A 22071-nucleotide genomic window follows, 5' to 3' on the forward strand; every position below is an offset into this window, starting at 1 on the left:
CTCTGTGTCATCTGAAAAGTTGCAGGAGGATAATGTAATACTATCCTTTCTCTCTCTCTGAATCGACAGTAAGCCCCCCATCCTCTCACTTTGACAGTTTCTGGGGCTGTCCGTGTGGGTGGTAGATTACTTTGGCTTTCTTTGAGGGTCTTTTGTGTTAATGGATATGTTTATTCATAAGATGCTAATCATGCAGTTTTTATAAAATTGGAATTTTATGAATACATGAGATCATTAAACACGAATGCTTACATTGCAAATTTACATTGAAGTTGCTCGCGGCAGCTGAAGAATATGGCAGTTAGTGACTTTCCGTTTTATTAGTTTGGTTGTCAGATTTCCAAACTCTCAAGTCCTTTTCTTTTATATTCTCCTTTCTTCGATGAAAATCCTGGATCTTTGCCCGTCTTCCATGATCCTTGATCTGTAGCGTTCTTATCCCAACATCTCTCTCTCTCTCTCTAAATCATTTTCAGTGGTTTTGCTCTCATTGCTTTCTTCATGTTTGGATTTATCAACTATCCGTAAGTGTTGTAAATACGCAAGCTTGACCGTAACCGCTTCAGTGTATTCACGGCGAGAGCTTCACTCTGGGATGTAATGAACACGGGTTTCGTGCTGCGTGTCTGTGTAGCCTGGCAAATGCTCCTGCTAGCGCTGGAGATCATTTGTCACACTGCTTATAGACTGTGGACTCTGCTTTCATCAGTTTGTGAAATAATGCGACAGGATGAAGAGTTTGAAAAATAGCACAAAGTAATTACCCACAGCCCTCTCTAACGCAACCATTATCTGTTCTTTGTCTTTCTGTGTTTCTGTATCCATACCAATTTTCACATTTGTAAAAAGTGTAAAACTCTAGTGTAAATATGATTATTACATTCCGTCTAGCTTTTCCCATTATTATATCAAATGCGTTTCCATGGTGCTATATATTTCAAAATTTTTATTTATTTGAAAGGGAGAGTGACAGAGAGAGACACAGACAGAGGGAGAGATTTTCCATCTATTGGTTTGTTTCCCAAATATACTCAGCACAGCCTGGGCTAGGCCAGGCCAAAATCAGGAGCCTGGAACTCCATCTGGGTCTCCCACGTGAGCGGAAGGGACCCAAGCACTTGGACTTAGCTGGGAGCCAAATCAGAATTGAAGTAGCTGGGACTAGAACCAGTGCTCCTATGGGATGTCAGCATCACTGGTGTTAGCTTAATCTAACCTACTATCCTGCAACCACAACGTTGGCCAGGAAGCTTATTTTAATAATGATAACGATGTCTTCATTTACTTATACAGGTACTAACACTTTTGATGGCTGATTTTGCACAATGTGATGTTGTGAAATAGCTTTGGACATGACCAAATCACAGTTGCCCAAATTTACTTTTTTCCTTAAATGTCGAAGTCAGATCTGAATGATGAGAACACTTGCAGAAATAAACATCATGGTCCCCATTGTGAAAACTCCTTAAAGTATTTGAGAATAGTTTTTAGTGGCCACCAGCAGATCCTCCCTCCCTCCCTCCCTCCCTCCAGCCTTCCTCACTTCTCTTCTGATTAACAGGTGATACTGTTTTCCAGGGCACACTTTCTTGATTCAGTGCATGCAAGGGTAAACTGATCACATCAGGCTGTCAGCATGTCTGTCTGTTACAGAGAAGCAGAGTGGGGGAGAGAGAGAGAGAGAGAGAGAGAGAGAGGTCTTCCATCCACTGGGTCACTCCCCAAATGGCTGCAGTGGCCAGAGCTGAACTAATCCAAACCCAGGAGCCAGGAGCTTCTTCCAGGTCTCCCCTGTGGGTGCAGGGGCCCAAGTGCTTGGACCATCCTCCACTGCTTTCCCAGATGCATTAACAGGGACTCGAGCTGGCACCCATATGGGATGCAGGTGCTGCAGGCTGTGGCTTTACCTGCAATGCCAAAGTGCCAGCCCCCATGTCTTACTTCTTTGTGCCTGGAGCCCTCTCTGGCATGTGACACAGGAGTGTGAATGCCAGTCATGCCGGAGCTATGGCGCCCTGGAACCTGTCCCTTCTCTCTGACTGTGTTTGCTGCCTGTCCTCCAGGCCCCTCTCCCCGGAGCACCTTCAGGCCAGTGGCGTAGTCACACAGGTCCTTGGGTTTTTACACAACATCCTGAAACCAGAGGACTCTAAAATAATTGTATATCATTATATTTGGGAGGGAAAAGAACCTTCTACCAGAAACAACTGCTTATGTTTTTGATCCCTAAATTAAGCCACTGCTCTTCCTTGATAATTTCCCTATGAAATTATTTCTCGCAGTATCAGCAGGTGTGTCATTTTCCCACGGTGCCTCTCCATGTGTAGGCGGGCATTTCCAGGTCTCCTTGTGGCTTTGTTTTGTCATTTACCAGTTGACCCAGACAAAGCCTTGGCAGTCATTTCTTTATGACCCCCAAAAAGGCTTCTTAACAAACACGTGGATGGTGGCTTCCTGCCTCACTGGGAATGAAGTCTTCTACATGAAGTGCTTCGAGTAGGGCCTGTTATCTAGTAAGTTCTCTGTAAATCTCCACGGCTTTTGAGAGCATGAGTGAAACACAGCCCAGGAATAACCTTTTTACTCTGCTTACGTCATGGGCAGCAGTCTGATAGCGAGTCCACACATGTGCATCAACCCCAAGTGGTAAAAGGGATTGTCTCGAAGTATTGTTGGGACCACGGGGTAATTATTTAGAAAAATATCAGGTTACAGCCACACTTCATGAGCTTGAGCCCATGATCACGCGTGAGTAATTCCAGATGGGATGAAAAAAATTAAGTGTAAAGCCATACAACCTCCTTTTGAAAACCTGAGAAAATGTAGGTGAGTACTGACCAGAGCTAAGGGCAGGAAAGTCCTCACAACAGTGGAAGAAGTCACAAAGGAAGGAAATTGACAAGTTCAGACTCCTAAACATTGTCAGTTTCTTCTTGTTAAAAGTTAGCAGGGAAATTGAAAAGCTTTAAAGTCTTTGGGATAAGACAAAGACCTTGCAACGACCTTACTAAAAGAAATGTGTGTGTGTGTGTGTGTGTTTATGAAGATCAGAAAATGATCGAAATGTGTTAATAACAGTTTGCAGAAGAAATAAGAATTGCAAATGAGTAACCAGCATAAAAAAGAAGTTCAACCCCTCTAGCAGTGAAAATAGCAGCAATGTACAATTCCCCCCTTGTCAAATCACTGAAGATTTTAAAGAAGTGTGGAGCAGTCCTTTTATGAGAGATTGGTGAGCTGAGCGATTGTACCTGTCCTGGGTGAAAATGGACGTTGTTATTAACCAATCCGCAAAGCGCTTGGCCAAGCTGTAACTTCTGACAGTTTGTCCTAGTGAAATAAATCACTGTGCAATGAAGCTATCTACAGAGATGTTTATTGTAGGCTTATTGAAGGAAGGAGCAAATAGCAAGCCGCGTAAATATCCCTCTTTATATTTAAAACGTGTTTTACTGTAAATAGAGTTTGCAGTTAAGAGATTCATTAACCAGTCGCCATAAACCGTGTCTGCTGGAAAACATTAGGTCAGCAGGTTCCCTTAGCGATTTGGGGCCGACCTGCAGTTCCAGTCCTAACTCTGGAGTGACTTTGCTATTGTAATAAAGTAAACGTGATATTCCTTTCAAAAACACAAATCTCTAGCAGCTGTGGGTAAGCTCCCTGAAAAAAAAAAAAAGCCTGCCTGGAAAAAAAAAAAAGTTGAGCCAATTATAAATTACAAAAACGTGAAATAGCAGGGAAAAATGTATTTTGTGGAAAACCATTCCCTTGCTCTAAGTTGCTTTTTAATGTTCCTTTTCTTTCCTTTAGATTTTTGCACCACAACATAAGTAGGTTCTGGGTTCTTTTTGGATGTTTATCTAAAAGAGTCCTTGCTTACTTTCAGCTCCAGTTCCTAGTTCTTTTGGTCTCCCCTTTAAAAAGGGAACCAAGTGTTTTGATTGAAGTATCTGAAGTATAATGATCCAAGTATTATGATCAGTAGCCCCCTTTGTTTTCTGACACAGAACTTGGTCTCCTTGAAGCTCACCCTTACATTAGCCTGGGAGTTCTGACATGTCAGCCATTATTTGACTGAAGCTTGGACGTTCCAGCCTGTGTCCTGCCTAGAAGGGCAGGCCAGCTTCAGTCCCCTCTGGCTGCCGAGAGAGAACAGAACCTTGGAAGCAGTCTGAGAACTAATCACGCACAGTACTGAGGCTTTCATGCCTTTTGGTGTAACCTTTGTTCTGGCTGCTTTATCGGCTGTTCCAGGCTGCAAATTTTCCTTTCTAGTTTTCTTACTCTGTGTGTGTGTGTGTGTATCTGTATACATGCACCTGTGTGTCTGAATGTAAGATATGGGTATGTAAATATAGAACATACCTGAGCAGAGGAATAAGTAACAGATTGAGACCAGTAGGAAAGATAAGAGGGAAGGATGCTTTTTAAATATGGTCACAGAAATATCCCAGCCCTAGAAAGATATCTGCCGGAAAAGGAACGGTCAAGACACACTCGATCTTCCTGTTGTATCTTTTCTCTCTCTCTTTTTAAAGACTGATTTATTTATTTGAAAGTCAGAGTTTCAGAGACAGAGATAAGAGGTCTATCCATCTCCCCTGAGTGACTTCAACTGCCAGGGATGGGCCAGGCCAGAGCCAGGAACTCCATCGGGATCTCCCATGTGAATGCAGGGGCCCAAGCACTTGGACCATCTTCCACTGCTTTCCCAAGTGCATCAGCAGGGAGCTGGATCTGAAGTGGAGCAGCTGGGACTTGAACTTGCGCCCCTATGGGATACTGGCGTCGCAGGTGCTGGCCTTACCTACTGCTCCACAGTGGCAGCTCCCTATTGTTTCTTTTTAAAATTCCTTACTACTTAATAAGGTGCTTCAGGCATTTAACATGTGTAGCATATTTCATTTGAGCTTTAATATTAGCATCTCGTATCTTTCATAATATTTTTATGAAACTTAATTAAAATAAAGATTCAATTAAAAGTGTACTGATGAGGCTCTTAGTTTAGTTCCTCTGTTTCTTGCTAGACACAAGTTTCTAAGATTCCCCCCGGCCACACAGCTGATAGATCAGCAAGGAAGCGTAGGTGCTGGACCAGACCACCTGCCTCTCTCTCGCCAGTGACCAGGCAGCCACCTGCCTGCCTCTCGTTTCATAACCCAAGGATGAGGGGCTGAAGCTTGGGACCTATGTGGATTGCATGTGGTTGGTGGTTGCTACTGCGAAACTGCTGGGAATGAGTGTGTGAGTGACAGGTGCCACCTGTGCCCACGCTGAGGGGCCAGCCTGGTGACGTCCAGCTCTAAGGCAGTCACCGGCACACTGCTCGGTCCTGCCATCTGCCTCTGAGAATGTTAACTTGGGAAGGTGCAAAATGTGACCTGCCTGCTTTGTTGCGATTTGAACGGGATAGGAATGACCGTGTGGGTTTTTGTCACTGGGTTCTTAAATTCCAGTTGGTCAGCTTGTGGGTGAGCACCTGCTCTGTACAGAGGCCTGGATGGCTGACATCAAGCCGTTCTTTAGGGCACAGTCCCCATCTGGGATGTCGCCACCTCACTTCAGAAATCTCAGTACCGTCTCTCTGTTCCCTGCTCTGTCATTTATGATGAAAGGAGAAGCACCAGTGTGTTGCCAAGATGCAGGCATTGTGATTCTGGGTTCAGCTGTGATTTGCTGGTGAGGAATCTTTCAGGTTTTCACTGTCAGACGTTATTTGCTTTGCACGACACATTTATGTCCCTGCTCCATCTGTTCCTGTGCCAAGAATCCGTAGCTCTGTAGTGAGTTGAGGAAACACTCCCTCAGACCTCCAGCACAAGGAATACTCGTAAAGGAGTTTGTATTTCTTTTTTTAAGATTTTATTTATTTATATGAGAGGTAGAGTTGTAGACAGGCAGAGGGAGGGGCAGAGAGAAAGGCCTTCCATCCACTGGTTCACTCCCCAAATGGCCACAGCAGCCTAAGCTGGGCCCATTTGAAGCCAGGAGCCAGGAGCTTCTTCAGGGTCTCCCACCTGGGTGCAGGGGCCCAAGCACTTAGGCCATCCTCCACTGCTTTCCCAGGCCCATCATCAGGGAGCTGGATCGGAAGTGGAGCAGCCGGGACTAGAACCCATATGGGATGCCAGCACCGCAGGTGGAGGCTTGGCCTATGAAGCCACAGCACCAGCCCCAGGGGTTTATATTTCTACCTGCTTCTCCTATAATTAACTTCCAGGAGGTATGAACCATGCACCTGATATTAGAACATTCTAGCTTTTCTAATTAGAATAAAAAATAATTAACATTCATAGAACTTAGAAAATCTACATGAGAATAGTGAAGAGGTTGATTCAGGGGTCCAAGTGATGATAGATTATAATAGTTGATTATTTTATGATGTTGTCTATACTTATATCAAACCAAGCTAAAATGATTAAATTATTAGGTAGTTTAAACAACATATTTTTATCAGTCTAAAATCACACAGAATATTAGGGCAGTGGATTATGTGAGTTGTAACTATTTAAATTTGAACTGCTATTTAAGGGATGACTGTTCACAACTAGTTTATAGGAAATGAAGGTAAATGATTTCAGAGAGGCTGATGAGGCAGGAACAAAGCTAGGGAAACATTAGTCCCATCTATTGAAAAGTCAGTTTACAGTGCTAGAAAGTAGCTTTGTTTATTCAAAATGTACCTCTAGGGGCTGGTGCCTTGGCATAGGAGGTAAAGCCTCCGCTTGTGGAGCCTGCATCCCGTATGGGCACCAGTTCAAGTCCCAGCTGCTCCACTTCCGATCCAGCTCTCTGCTAACTGCCTGGGAAAGCAGTAGATGGTGGCCCAAGTCCTTGGGCACCTGCACCCACATGGGAGATGCTGAATAAGCTCCTGGCTTCTGGCCTCGGATGGGCCCAGATCAGGCCGTTGCAGCCATTTGAAGAGTGAACTAGCAGATGGAAGACCTCTCTCTCCTTCTCTGTGTCTGTAACTCTGCCTCTCAATTAAGTAAATATATAAATAATCTTTAAAAAGGAAAAAAGGGGGAAATGTATCCCTATCACTTTATATTTTATTAGTCACAGGCATTTTATTGTTCTTCACAGAGTATTAGTAGCAATATGATATATATTAACTCGTTGGAATTAACATACTTTTATTATATTAAGTGGGTTTTTTTTTTTTTTGAGGAAATAACTAAAAGAATGGCAGATGTGGGGTCTGGGGCCAAACCAGAACTCTGTCACACTGCATTCGAGTCTGGGCCAGCTGTCGGGAGTGAGAGAGCTGGGTGCAGAGGTGGCTGGGGACAGCTGAAGTCCCAGGAGACACCTGTCTTCGAGGTAGTGGCCTGCAGATCTCGCTGCCTCTCGTGTGCTGTGGTAAAGACTCCGGGACAGAAGGGGAACTTCCCCGTGTCCTAGAAAACATGAGGAACAACGGAACTTTCCCCCTGTCCTTACCCAGGAGCTGGAACCCTCGCTGTAGAGACCCCGGTGTGTCTCATTCCTGGGCTGCTTCACGTGTTTTCCTTTAGAAGGCAGATCTGGGGCCACCCCTTTCCTTGTTTCAAATCTTTTCCCAACAATCTTTGCCCTCAAATAACTCCAGTATCCCTTCCAAGTCAGAATAACTCTTGGAAGGCTGTAGAAATGCATTATCAGATGAATTTTATCACTCCATTCTTAAGATCTTAACTGATTTTCTTTTTTCTTTTTTTTTTTTTTTTTTTTTTGACAGGCAGAGTGGGCAGTGAGAGAGAGACAGAGAGAAAGGTCTTCCTTTGCCGTTGGTTCACCCTCCAATGGCCGCTGCAGCCGGCGCACTGCGCTGATCCGAAGGCAGGAGCCAGGTGCTTCTCCTGGTCTCCCTTGGGGTGCAGGGCCCAAGCACTTGGGCCATCCTCCACTGCACTCCCTAGCCATAGCAGAGAGCTGGCCTGGAAGAGGGGCAACTGGGATAGAATCCGGCCGGGACTAGAACCCGGTGTGCTGGCGCCGCAAGGCGGAGGATTAGCCTGTTAAGCCATGGCGCCGGCCCTGATTTTCATTAAACTCTGAATCCCTAAGCTGAGGTAATTCTGTGTTTAGTCACTGGTAATTTTTTTTTTAAACATAATTGCTGGGGCTGCCACTGTAGCATAGCGGGCAAAGCCGCCACCTGCAAGGCCAGCATCCCACATAGGTGCTGGTTCAAGTCCTGGCCATTCCACTTCCAATCCAGCTCTCTGCTATGGCCTGGGAAAACAGTAGAAGATGGCCCAAGTCCTTGGGCCCCTGCACTCACATGGGAGACCTGGAGTCAGCTCCTGGCTCCTGGCTTTGGATCAGTGCAGCTCTGGCCATTGCGGCCATCTGGGGAGTGAACCAGTGATGAAAGACTTTCTCTCTGCCTCTCCTCTCTCTGTGTAACTCTTTCAAATAAATAAATGAATCTTTAAAAAAATTGCTTTTAAGTTTTATTAATTTCTCAAGTCAATGGTAATAATCACTATATTCATAGTCCCTAAAATTCACACATGTCAGTTCTAATGTTTTTTTCATTTCATTATAAAATACCTCAATTTTGCTTTAAAAAAAATTTATCTTATTTAAAAGGCAGAGAAACAGAGAGAGGGTGGGAGACAGATTTTTCCATCCTCTGATTCACCCCCCAAATGCCCATGACAGGTGGGCCTCTGGAACTCCCATCAGACTCCCCCATGTGGGCGGTGGGGGCCCAGGTATAGGACCATCTTCTGCTGCTTTCCCAAGAGTACCAGCAGGAAGTGGATTGGAAGCAGAGCAGCCAGAACTTGAAGCATCACTCCAGTATAGGATGCCAGTGTTGCAGGTGGCAGCTTAAGGTGCTGCTCCACAACTGGCACTAAGATGTCTTGCCTTTCTAAAAAATTTTATACCTAGTCAGTTTAACCCATATTCTTTCTAAAGAGAATATACATTTATATATTTAAACATGTGCTTGCATATTATTATATACTATGGTGCTGACATAGAATATAGATTCCATGTGTGAATAAGCACACTGTCTTCTCCTTGAAGTCTGGATTTGGAGCAAGTCTCAGTGTTAGGTGGAGAACTGATTGGTCCTACTTCCTGAGTGCTTGATTGGCATGTGTGATAATCCCCAGTCTTCTAGAAAGGAAATGAAACCAGAACGAGGTAGTAGCCAGCGGCGCAAAAGACAATGAAATGGAGTTGACTGAGAAGAGAAACTTTCACCTAAACTTAAGTACACACTAAATGACAGCTTAGGAGGGTTCTTTGTGCAGACATGAAGTGTACTTAAGTCTTTAAAATGGGAAAATGCAACATAACCTGTGGATGAGCACACAGTGGAGACTGTGAAAGCTAGTTCTTCTTCATTGCAAATGCTTTAGATAATGAAAACAGAATTTCCGTGGGAGATAGTGAACCTGGCTTGGTCGGTTAGCCCTTTGCTGGGAATCCCATCAGAGTGGAGTGACTTCAGAGTTGCCCGCTGAGCCTGGTTCTCAGCCCAGCCCACACTGTGAGTTCCCTGATTTAGTTTGTTTTTTCATTTAACAGTAGATGCTGTCTGTGCCACAGGTGTGTGTTTAGGTTATGCTTCGAATATTGATGCATGGCAGAATTTGTCATTTACATCTACAATGCTTTTATGGTGTCTTTAATTTTTTGAAAGTGTGTTCACCAATCCACCGTGAATACATTGGTGACTTCTGAGTGATTCTGCTTTATTATGGTTTCTTTATGAAAAGAATTTTCTTTTGAAAATTTTCTTATGAAAAAGAATTCTTTGTGACCTAGAACGAAATAAATATATATTATTCCAAGTATAAAAATTAAATATTAAATAGATATTTCTCTTACAAATGGCTGTCTTAAGAAATTGTGTACAATTTTTTTTCTCTTGATGAATGTATTTATAATAGTGTTATGATGAATAAAATCCAACCTAGCTCTGAGAGGTTTTTTTTTTAATTTTTGCTTTTGGGGCTTTTTTTGGGAGGTGGGGTTATTACACAATATATATTTCTCTTTTCTGTATTTGCAGCCAGCTTTCGAAGAAGCTTCCGTCTTAGTAGAAAAGATAAGAAAACAAACAAGTCCATGTACGAGTGCAAGAAGAGTGACCAGTACGATACAGCTGACGTGCCCACCTACGAGGAGGTGACGCCATACCGGAGACAAACTCATGAGAAATACCGGCTGGTCGTCTTGGTTGGTGAGTGGTGGCTTTTGCATGTAAGTCTGAGTGACACACTGAGGGTCCAGCTTCAAGGTGCGTGGTACCTGTGGCTTTCAAGCTGCAAGTCGCTCATCTTGAAGACTTTTGTCCATCCTGTACAGTGCAGTCTCTTGGCCTTTGGTGCTTACAGGTCATGCAGAGACTTTAAGTCGTCCATGAAGAATGGATGCTGGTGGCACCTTCATGGGGCCCATTTAGAAGAGGGGACAGCAAAAACACCGTGCCTCTCTCAAGCATGTTAGAGCGCGTAGATCCTAGAAGTGAGCATTTCTGAACACCAGTGCAAGTTCTTTCGCACACATTTCAAGGCAGCAGCATGGTACAGGTTAAGCACGCCTAATCCAAAACCCAAAATGTTCCACAGTCCAAAACTCCTGGGCTCAGATAGGACGCCACCGGTGGAGAATTTCACACCTGTCCTTGTGTGACACATCACATGAAACAAAGCCCTGCTGAAAATATTGTGTCCAATTACCTTTGGGCCTTGTGTGTAACGGTGCATGGGAAACATAAATGAATTTCATGCATAGACTTGAGTCTGATCCCCAAGGTGTCTAACCATACATATGCAGATGTTCCAAAGTCCAGAAGAATTCGAAATCCAAAGCGCCTCTGGTCTCAAGCAGTTTGCATAAGGGGGACTCACCTGGGCTCCCTGTGGCACTGAGACCTTCAGCACAATGAGCTGTCACGGTAGTCCTCCGTTATCTCCGGCTGCACATTCACTTGATGAAGCTGCGTTGGGTAGTTAGGAAATGCGAGTGGGGGTAGGCATTGGTCCTGTAGCTTAGGACACCCACGTCTCATCGTCAGGTGCCCGAGTTTGACACTAGCTCTGTTCTTGGCTCCAGCTTCCTGCTAATGCAGACCTTAGGAGTCCATGGTGATTGACGGCTCAAATACTTGGATTCCTGCCACCCACATGGGAGACCTGGATTAGGTTCATGGCTCCTGGTTTTTGCCTAGAGCTAGGGATGGTTGTAGGTGTTTGGGAAGTGGACCAGTGGACAGGGAGTAGCACAGGCTCTCCCTCTCTTTTTCTGTCTCTCAACTAATAAGTCTATGTGTCAGTTGGTTTGATTCCCATTAACATCCCAAGCTTCCACCTTGTCCAGCCTTCACAGATGTGGACAATCTCAGGCTTCCCCCACCCTTGTTGCTCCTGTAAATGTGTGGTAAGAGATCCCAGCTCCCAGGACCAAAGCCAGTGATTTAAAACAAAGGCTCATAATGCCTCCTGTTCACTGCTCTTTTTACCGGGGTGGCGAATGTCCTGCCCACAGGCCATATGCGGTCCTCAGAATCATTTTGTCTAACTCTGCCAAGGCAACCATGGGCAGGACTCAAAACTGAATGAATCTACAGCATGCTAATTTTTTTAAGGATTTATTTTATTTATTTGAAAGAGTTAGAGAGGTAGAGACATAGAGAGAGGTCTTCCATCTGCTGGTTCACTCCCCAGATGGCTGCAATGGCCGGAGCTGCGCTGATCCAAAGCCAGGAGCCAGGAGCTTCTTCCAGGTCTCCCACGTGGGTGCAGGGGCCCAAGGACTTGAGCCATCTTCTACTGCACTCCCAGGCCATAGCAGAGAGCTGAATTGGAAAAGGAACATCCGGGACTCGAACCGGTGCCCATATGGGATGCCAGCGCTTCAGGCCAGGGCGTTAACCTACTGTGCCACAGCGCCGGCCCCAGCATGCTAATTTTTAAGTTGACAATTGTGTAGGGGCCCGTGAATGATGTTAGCAATATGCAGATAGCCCCCCTGCTTTATAAACCTGATGGCAGTTACATGGAAGGAGTCCTTTGAAAGGCTGCAGCACGTGGTGTCCATTCAAATAGACGGTTGGGGATTCCCACATCTTTCTGCACGGGAGGTGGTTGGTGGCGCCAGCAGCTGCTGGCATGGCTTGCATGATTCAGAAGTGTGGGTTCACACACATCCAAAGGAGATTCAGAATGCGCTGTAGCTGCAGGGTCCAGGTCTCCCCAGACCTCACCTGCTGAGTATTCCCATAGGTGCATTTGTTTTCATGGAACTTGCAGTGCCCGGCTCCCAGATAGCAGTGCACACATTCCCAGGCTCACACACACGACCAATGGCCATTGCATTAGAAGTTGTCTGGACGGTGGGGTGGGCATTTGGCCTGGCAGTTAAACTTCTCACCAAGAAGCCCACATCCCACCCTGGAACGCCTTGGCTGGATACCTGGCTCCAGGTTCCTGCCACTGTGCACCCTGGAAGGCACTGGGTGATGGTGGCTTGGGTGGCTGTGTTCCTGCCACCCACGTGGGAGACCTGGATTGTGTTCTGGTGGTTGCAGGCATTTGAGGAGTGAACACGGCAAATGGGAGAGGTATGTGTGTGTGTGTCTGTGTGTGTGTGACTGTCACTCTGCCTCACAAGAAAGATACTTCTAAAAGTCAAGTTACTGTTTAGCTTGGTTTAATCATATGCACTTGGGCTGTCACATTTCCCTTTGCCCTTGACCTTGGGTCCCTGACATCTGAATTCGGAATGGAATAGGAACTTATTTGTGGCAAAGAGCCTCTCTTTTCCATCAGGCCATTCCTCCCTCCTCTCACTGGATTCTTATACTCCCAGCAGGACCCTAAAGTGATGTATGTCCCACTACAGCTGCTGTGTGGATTCCTTAGGTTTCCATGTCCTGCTTCTTGGAGAATCCCTGTGATCTCCCAACATGAGCAGGACCCTCTGCCCCCAGGTCAGTCCATCAAGCTTGCAGCCTCTCCCCCTTGACCCCTACCCCGTTGTCCAGGCAGGACCCCTCACTGTTCGAGGCCCCAGTGAGTTCCTAGAGTGTTCTAGGCGGATGGTCTCAGTCCAGCTCACTCAGATCCGCCCACGTTTTCTACTGCCTGTGGCGGGTGAGTCTCGCCATCACCGGGAAGCGCTCTGTGCTCCATCTGTTTGCTGTGTCCTTGGAGTTCAGAGAAGGCCTCTCAGGAGCCACAGGCAGAAGCACTCTTAGGACGCAATGGGCAGAGCCCCTGCCCTGCTCTCAGACCTCCAGCCCCACCTCTAGGGCTATACAGTTTTTACCTGTATTATGCTCACTGTGGATGTCTTTAATCCACAGTTTCTGATGGAATCAATAGCCCTGCTTTTATTGGCGGGGGAGGGGCAGGGTGGCAGTGAGTCTGCGCTTTCTCCACGTCCCCAGGTGATATTGAGCTGCTGTGCAGAGGGACTGGGGAGTGTGTTTGGCTTTTGAGCCATTGCCACTGGTTGTAGCACTGATGTCCATCGGTGCCAGGCTGTACACACAGGCAGTGCCTTGTTGCTGTCTGACTTGATGGTAGTGAACTGGCTGCAGTGTATTTTGGCTTTTTGCTTCCCTTGGTGTTACATTTCAATGCTAGGCTTTCTCATGCATATGTTACAGTGATAGCTTAACAGCTGGGGGCACAGCAGTTCAGGCACCTCTTGGGACAGCCACGTCTCCCACTGGAGGGCCTGGGTTTCAGTCCTGGCTCTGCCAGATTCAGGCTTCCTGCTGGGTGCACCCTGGGAGGCAGCAGGCAATGGCTGCTCCCCATGTGGGAAACCTAGATTGGATTCCTTAGTCTCAGGTATTTAGGGGAGTGAACTGGCAAATGGGACCCTTCTCTGTCCCTGCCTCTCAAACAAATACATAAAAACTTAAAAAAAAACCTCTTAATTGTATCTTAATCAGCTATTGTGGATTTGCTCAACGATTTATGCTTTTTAGCCATTTTTCTGAAATTTCTGTAAGAAAAATTAACTTCCTCTGAAACTCTTTAAGCCCCTGACGCTCTGCTCCCCTTTTCATGAGCAGGATTTCTCAAGTTCATACAATTGCTTTAAAACATGAAGGACTTAATAACGAGTGCTGGTCTTGTTCTTTTTCTTGTGTTAGTAACACAGCTGAACAGTGGCTCCTGTGTCTTCCTAGGAAGGGCAGAGAAAGAAAAGCAGGGAAACATGTCCTAAATCCAGCACCCCATCCCCATGCCAAGGGTTGGCCAGTAGGGGGCAGGCTTCTGCCCCACCCACTCCGTGGCACAGAGAGATGTCTTCCATCTGCCAGTTCACTCCCCAAATGGCTGCAGTGGCCCACATTGGGCCAGGCCGAAGTCAGAAACCAGGAGCTTCATCCCGCGTGGGTGGCGGAGGCCCAAGCGCTTGGGGCATCTGCTGCTGCTTTCCCAGACTCATTAGCAAGAAGCTGGATTAGAAATGAAGCAGCTGGGACTTGAACTGGGCCCCAAATGGGATGCTGGCATTGCAGGCAGTAGCTCTACCCACTAGGCCACATCGCAGGCCCCCGATTTGGTTTTGTCTGGTATTTTCAAAGTACAGGAAGCAATGCTCATCTTGAAATTGGAAGAGAAATGTGCCTGGGGAGGTACGGAGTATTGGTCTTTCCTATTGATACCATAATACCACATGGTTTTTGTTGGGTTTAATGCCGAAGAAATGAAAAGTAGATCAAGTTAGCATAATTAGCATAATTGGTACTTCCTGAGGAATATTTTTCTCCTATTTTGAAAGCAACAGGGGCCCATGTTGTGGCGCACGGTGTGAAGCTGCCACCTGCAATGCCAGAATCCCATACTGGAGCACCGGTTTGAGTCCCAGCTGCTCAACTTCTCATCTGACTCCCTGCTAATGCACCTGGGAAAGGAGCAGATGAGGCCCAAGGGCTTGGGCCCCTGCCACCCATGTGGGAAACCCAGATGAAATTCCAGACTCCTGGCTTCAGCCTGGCCCAGCCCTGGCTGTTGCAGCCTTTTGGAGAGTGAACCAGCAGACGGAAGATCTCTTTCTCTCTCCCTGTCTCTCTGGATCACCCTCTCTTTCTATAATGCTGACTTTCAAATAAAGTGAAGTAATTTTTAAAAAGATTTATTTTATTTATTTGAAAGACAGAGTTACAGAGAGAAATAGAGATAGAGAGAGAGAGGTCTTCCATTTGTGGGTTCACTCCCCAGATGGCTGCAATGGCCGGAGCTGCGCTGATCCAAAGCCAGGAGCCAGGAGCTTCTCCCACGTGGGTGCAGGGGCCCAAGGACTTGAGCCATATTCTACTGCTTTCCCAGGCCATAACAGAGAGTTGGATCGGAGCAGCCAGGACTCGAACCAGTGCCCATATGGGATGCCGGCGCTTCAGGTGAGGCCTTTAACCCACTGCACCACAGCGCCAGCCCCTAAAGTAATTTTTTTTAAAAAAGAAAGAAAGGAACTCTTCCATCAGGGCTTGTTATGAGTTGCTTAGCTGCTGTTATACCTGTTGTATAGTTTGATCGCAAGAGAACTTCAAGTTTAGTTTTATAAATGCATCTATCATTCCCAAACACAAAAATCCAGCCATGCACTAATACGATTGTGGGTCAAATAGAATAACATTGTTTTAAATGCCCCCCCAGGGCAACAAAATAGTTCTTCAATATGATCAGTAGACTTTTTATAGCAGATGTCTGATCCCAGGCATCTCTAGAGAGTTCCACGGATTCATCTTGCAATAAATCAGATGAATACGTGCCCTCCCCCCACCCCCAAGGTAACAGAGGCAGCTTAGACATGTATTGCAGACTCCAGGAATTCTGATAGTTTTCTCTGGATAGCGAGAGTAACGAGTCTGGCCAAAACCGTTAAAAATGTCTGCAGGGAAATGTGGAGGAAGTCTTGGGTTTAGCAGAACAGGTACATTGGAGGTGAATGCGTGGTAAAAGCTTCCTCTGTGTCAGTAGTGGGGCACATCGTGCCCTTTTCATGTTTGCACGAAACGCACAAGTGAGTAGTATTTGGCCACTGCCAAAAAAATCTCTCCAATATATAATTTACGACTGGCCATACATCCAAATAAGAATGGATTTTGTCACTGATGCATTAGGCCTGTTGCCTGAATGTGCACTGTGATCAAACCAATTTGGCTTGTCTCCACCTACCTGTACTTCTCCTTTTGCGGAGGTTCTTTCCTGATTGCGTTATCTTTACCATGACCGTCCTTTCCTGTAGAAGGTACCACCCACCTGTATTTAAATTACGAAATTGAATCTGGTATTCATCAGCCTTAAGAAAAACCAGGGTTTGGCACTGTGGCATAGTGGGTAAAGCTGTTACCTGCAATGGCGGCATCCCAAAAGGGTGCTGGTTGGTGTCCCAGCTGCTCCACTTCTGATGCAGCTCCCCGTTGGTGGCCTGGGAAAGGCAGTGGAAGATACTCCAAGTGCTTGGGCCCCTGCACCCATCTGGGAGACCTGGAAGAAGCTCCTGGCTCCTGGATTTGGCCTGGCCCAACCCTGGCCATTGTGGTCATCTGGGGAGTAAACTAGCAGATGGAAGATCTCGTTGTCTCTCCCTCTCTCTCCATGGCTCTTTCAAATAAATAAATAAATCTTTAAAAAATAAAAATAAGAACCACACCTGCATTTTGTGCCAGGCAAATACAAATAAAAGTTGCCTGAGGTTTATTCTTTGTAGACTTCATGAATGTCATTTAAAAACATATACTGGGGCCAGCACTGTGGTGTAGTAGGCCTCTGTCTGTGGCACTGGCATTCCATAAGAACACTGGTTCAAGTCCCAGCTGCTCCATTTCCAATCCAGTTTCCTGCTATGGCCTGAGAAAGCAGCGGAAGATGGCCCAAGTGCTTGGGTCCCTACACCCATGTGGGAGACCCAGGTGGAATTCTTGGCTTCTGACTTCTGCCTGGCCCACCCTGGCCATTGTAAGCCATCCAGAGAGTGAACCAGCATATGGAAGATTCTCTCTGTCTTTTCCCCTGTCATTCTGCCCTTCAGAAAAATAAAGAAATCTCTAAATGTATGTACATATGCATACCACTTTGCATCAATTTCATTAGTTGTTTCACAACAGTGATGGGTTATTCTTCTCATGGATTTGATTGCATTCAGTTTCTGCTCTAGCGTGTGACCCAGTAGCTGGTTGAAGTTGCATTGTGGTGCACTACAGCGCGGTAGAGCACAACTAAGCACCCTGCCTTTTGGTAGAAGAGCATCACACTGATATTTTGGGCATTTGGAGGGGCTTCTCTGAGCCCCGATTTTGTCTCTTCAATGTTTTGCCCACTCATTTCGCATTTTTTGGTTTTCAGTTGTAAAGGGTCCAGATTCAGAAAAGTAGATCTTTCTTGGGAACACCTTTACAGAATGGGGGGAAAAAAAAAAGCATTTTTGCATCATCTTTCAATTAATTTTGAAAGCATATAATTTCGAAAGCAATACTGTACTAGTATTCTACCAAAAATATAATTCTTATTTTCCATGCATAAATATTTGTTATAAATCATGGACACTTACACATACTAGTGGAATAAGAACATTTGAGACAGAAAAATGGGAACACCCAACCGCCTGTAATTATGTGCACAATGAGGCAGTGATGTCAGCCAGCCAAGAGGTCATTTGGGGAAAAGGTAAAGGTGTCATACTCCCGGCTGTCTTAAATTCTCTTTCTCTATAAATAGAACCTGGGAATTTCCATACTTTTTAAAAAAAGATTTCCCATCCCCCTGTTCACTCCCTAAAGGTCTGCTGTAGCCAGGGGTGAGCCAACCCAAAACTAGGAAGTAGAAATGCCATCTAGATATCGCCCATGGGTGCAGGGGCCCGAGCACTTGGGCCACCATCTGGTGCTTTCCAGGCCGTTAGCAGGGAGCTGGGTCAGAAGTGGAGCAGCCGGGACAGCAGCCAGCACCAGTATGGGATGCATTGTCGCAGGCAGTAGCTTGACCTGTTGCACCACAATGCCAGCCTCTGATAAGCATTTGGTCATTATCTTTTCAAAGCTACTACACATATCAGCTTTAGTTACTGCGTGGAAGGCACCTGAGTGTCTTGCCCAGGCCCGGGACACACATCATCATAACTGAATTTATGTCGATGTCTCGGGTTGTGCGCAGAATGGGAAGAGAGCACTGTTGGCAGCCAGAGCCACTGGCCAGGGCCTGGGTAGCCAGAGTAGGACAAAAGAGGCCTGGGGCTCTGGATGGCACCATATCCAGGCCATACCACTGCTGACACTTGTGTGCATCTTCTGATAAGATCAGAGGTGGAGTGGAACGAAGGCAGACTTCTGAGTCAGGCCTGCCCCAGGACCCCAGCCGAGCCTCATCCCGGATGCATGCCCTTTGCAGAATGGCCAGACCTTTCATGGTCTCGGTTTGAGGATAATGATACTCTTCTTGTAGGGCTGTTGGAGGCTTAGTGACAGTGGCTGACAGCCATGGGCCACGTGCCTGCCACACGGAGAGGCCTCCCCCTTGTCGTCAGCATCATTATCCGAAGCCCATTGTCTCTGATGCAACATTGTGTTATTTAGGGTCTCTTCCCTGCTTCACTTTCCCATTAGCAAACATGGTGAGAGCGACCGCTAATCTATTTTCGGATGCGCATCTATTCTATTGATTACGGTAAACATTTATATATTGAAGAGAAATTAATTTCTCTAATTACAGAGGCTTATAAATGAACCCAACTCTGCATCCCTAAATGCCTACAACGTAAATCCGAGCACATGACATGCATTTTCTGGGAATGTTTTTTTGTTTTTGATTTTTTTTGGAGAGGCAGAGAGAGAGCAAGATTGCTTCCATTAGTTCACTCCTCAAATACCCACAGTAGCTTCTTGCCCAGGAAGAAACTGGGCACTCAGTGCAGGTCTCCCAGGACGGTGACTGCATCCAGGTCACTTGAGCCATTGCCCCTGCCTCACAGCATCTGCCTTAACAGGAAGCTGGAGCAAGGAGCTGGAGCCAGAGCCGGGTATCTGACCCAGATCCTCCCGACTGGGACACATACATCTTACCTGCCAAGCCAAGCTTTGCGGAGATCCCTCATAGGCTTGGGTTTTGCAATTGTTTGCACTAAAATTACTTTATCCTGTAATCCTCTTTCCCGTGAACTTCTTGCAGTACCTGCATAGGTTTTTGCATTCTGAATACCAAACCAGCCAAGTACAAACATTGTGAGCATGTGGCTAACCATGGAAGGAGCTCACGGGTCGGGGACAGGGATCTCAGTCTTGATCTGGCAAAGTCAGGGAGAAGCTGGAACTCCTCCCGTGTGGATGGCAGAAGTGGTGTACGGGTCCCATGGGGGAAGTGCTGTTGGTAGTGAGGATGGTTGACTGACTATGCAAGCACACATCTCATGAGCTTGAGGGTGTGAGGGTCAGGCTGTGAAATTGTCCCGTGTGGCCACCATCGCATATACTCACAATTTATCACGCTGGAGGTGGCCTGCCTTTTCCCAGTCATTCAAAAGCATGTTGCTTTTTTTCTTCAGTGTAGAAATAAACCATCATTCATTGTTTTTTCCCTTGGCGTAGATAGTACATGAAATTAAAAACGTAGGCCTCTCATTCACAGAGTGCCTCCCGCTCCAGGAAGCCCTCCAGGGCTGATACAGTGATCAGTTCACATCACTTCCTTTGATCCTCTGTCCCGTGGGGGGCGTGGAAGACCAGGCTGCTCCATTTCTGCTCTAGAGCTGTATTTTGCTTGCTGCTGCTTTGGGAGGAGAGGAAGATCTGCTTCTTCTATCCACAGAGGGTAACTGCACTCTGATGTCATTTGCCTCTTTCAGAGTAAGTCCTAGAAACTGCTTAAATATTTTTTGCACCTTTGGCGCCCGGCCCCATGCATGGTGCCCGACATCTCGAAGTCAGTCGCTAAATACCGTGTGCCATTAGAGCTGTCCCTTGGAGATCTCGTCTCCTCCTGCAGTCTCAGATGTCCCCTCGGTGGGGAGACCTTCCCAGAGGAGCCCAGGCCCGTCCTTTCTGGAACCTTGCACTCCTGGTCTGAGTTTGGGGAATGAGATTTCCATCCCTCAGTGGAGTCATTTCCTTATGAGAAAGAGAGCCAAGTTCAAGTGTGAGCTCCACCGACTCCTGTGGCTAACCTTGAGCGTGGCACCTGCCCACCACACCCAGGCATCACAGGTGCATGTGTCTTGTGACTCCCACTCCTTGCAGTAGTTCGACATCTACAACAGCCCAGCAAGTGGGTGTGGTTTAAATAAATAAGCTAACAAGTGACTACAGTTTGCCAGTGAGGAAGACAACTGGGGAGCAAGGCGGACACCATCTTTGCTAGCACAGAGCTCAGTCTGTTAGAGGAACAGGACAGCTGGCGACTGTGAGATAGTGTGGTAAGTTCTTCCGAGTGGGAATAAAGAAAACATTTGAACTTGGTATCTAACCCACATTTAGTGTGACTGCGAGGATTCCTTTAAAGTAAATCAAAGCTGAATCTCAAACAATAAGCAAGAAGTGGGTAAGTGAAGAGAAGGCAGGAGTTTTCTTTCTTTTTTGGATAAAAATGGTTTAAGATATACTTTATGGGCCAGTGCTGTGGCATAGTAGGCTAAGCCTCTGCCTGTGGCACTGGCATTCCTTATGGGCACCAGTTTGTATTCTGGCTGCTTCTCTTCAGATCCAGCTCTCTGCTTATGGACGGAAAGCAGTGGAGGATGGCCCAAGTGCTTGGGTCCTTGCACCCTTGTTGGAGACCCAGAGGAAGCTCCTGACTTCAGATCAGTCCGGCTCCATCTGTTGCGGCCATCTGCTGGTTCACACCCCAAATGGCCACAATGGCCAGGGCTGAACCAAGCCAAAGCCAGGTGCTTCCTCTGGGTCTTCCATGTGGGTGCAGGGCCCCAAGCACTTAGGCCATCCTCCACTGCCTTCCCAGGTGCATCAGCAGGGAGCTGGGTCAGAAGTGGAGCAGCCAGTCCTTGAACCACCTTGAGATATAGAGATCATGCCCTATTCCAGAAAGCAGGAGAAATTGATGTCGCTTGCAAAGGAAGGAGTGGCAAGGATAAAGAGGAGCTGTGAGTGTGGCTCATGGCATGCAATGAATATGCACCTTTTGCAAGAGTCACAGTTGATTCTGCACACACCACAAGAAGTACAAGCGGGGCTGCCTAAGCCAGGATGGTGGGAATGGGAGCGAGCCGAAGCTGGAGGAGAGCTTAAGGTTAAGGGAAACTGGGGAGCTTTGTCGTTCTCGTGTTCGGATGGGAGAGGCCGTGTTGATGCTGAGGAAAGGAGCTAGCAGCAAGAGGTGCACTTATGGAGAGACACCTCTAAGACAAGGTCTCAGAGGGATCCCACTGAACACAAGGGCAGAGGCTGGCCCAGCGGGGTGGAGAAGCAGAACATCACGGGCAACTATGGAGGTATCCCCCTGTTGGCTTCCATGTGCTCTGATGCAGTTGAGGTAGGACCCATCTGCTCATCAGATGCTTATTGAGAACGGGCTTTGGGAGCGTGGTAAATGGCATGATTCCTGCGCTCACAGCACCCCTGTCTGATGGGGAAGACTGATGTCATATCCAATGGATGGGAGTGTTAAAGTCTGATGGAGGAATTGTACAGGATACTCTAAAGACCAACGGGAGGGTGGCTTTTGAAAATGACCTCTCTGCCGGGGCCAGTGCCAGGGCTCACTTGGTTAATCCTCCGCCTTGCGGCGCCGGCATCCCATATGGGCGCCGGGTTCTAGTCCCGGTTGCTCCTCTTCCAGGCCAGCTCTCTGCTGTGGCCCGGGAGTGCAGTGGAGGATGGCCCAAGTGCTTGGGCCTCTGCACCTGCGTGGGAGACCAGGAGGAAGCACCTGGCTCCTGGCTTTGGATCGGTGCAGCACCGGCCATAGAGGCCATTTGGGGAGTGAACCAATGGAAGAAGACCTTTCTGTCTGTCTCTCTCTCACTGTCTATAACTCTACCTGCCAAATAAATAAGTAAAAATAAAAAAAAGAGAAGAACAAAAGAAAATGACCTCTCTGCCGCTGGACGTCGCTGGAAGGAAATGGTTGGAGAGGGGTGGGCTTTGGCCTGTCG

General features: G+C 46.9%; 1 protein-coding gene across 2 annotated transcripts in view; it reads left to right on the top strand.

The window, feature by feature from the left end:
• Positions 1 to 22071, top strand: part of MPP7 (MAGUK p55 scaffold protein 7) — a 237256-nt gene that overhangs the window by 200214 nt on the left and 14971 nt on the right. For both annotated transcript variants that reach the window (XM_062211103.1, XM_062211104.1), the window contains one exon: positions 10019 to 10189. In XM_062211103.1, the coding sequence (XP_062067087.1) occupies positions 10019 to 10189 (171 nt within the window). The remainder of the gene's footprint in view (positions 1 to 10018; positions 10190 to 22071) is intronic.

Source organism: Lepus europaeus, chromosome 14, assembly GCF_033115175.1.
Source record: "Lepus europaeus isolate LE1 chromosome 14, mLepTim1.pri, whole genome shotgun sequence".
Lineage (NCBI taxonomy): Eukaryota > Metazoa > Chordata > Mammalia > Lagomorpha > Leporidae > Lepus > Lepus europaeus.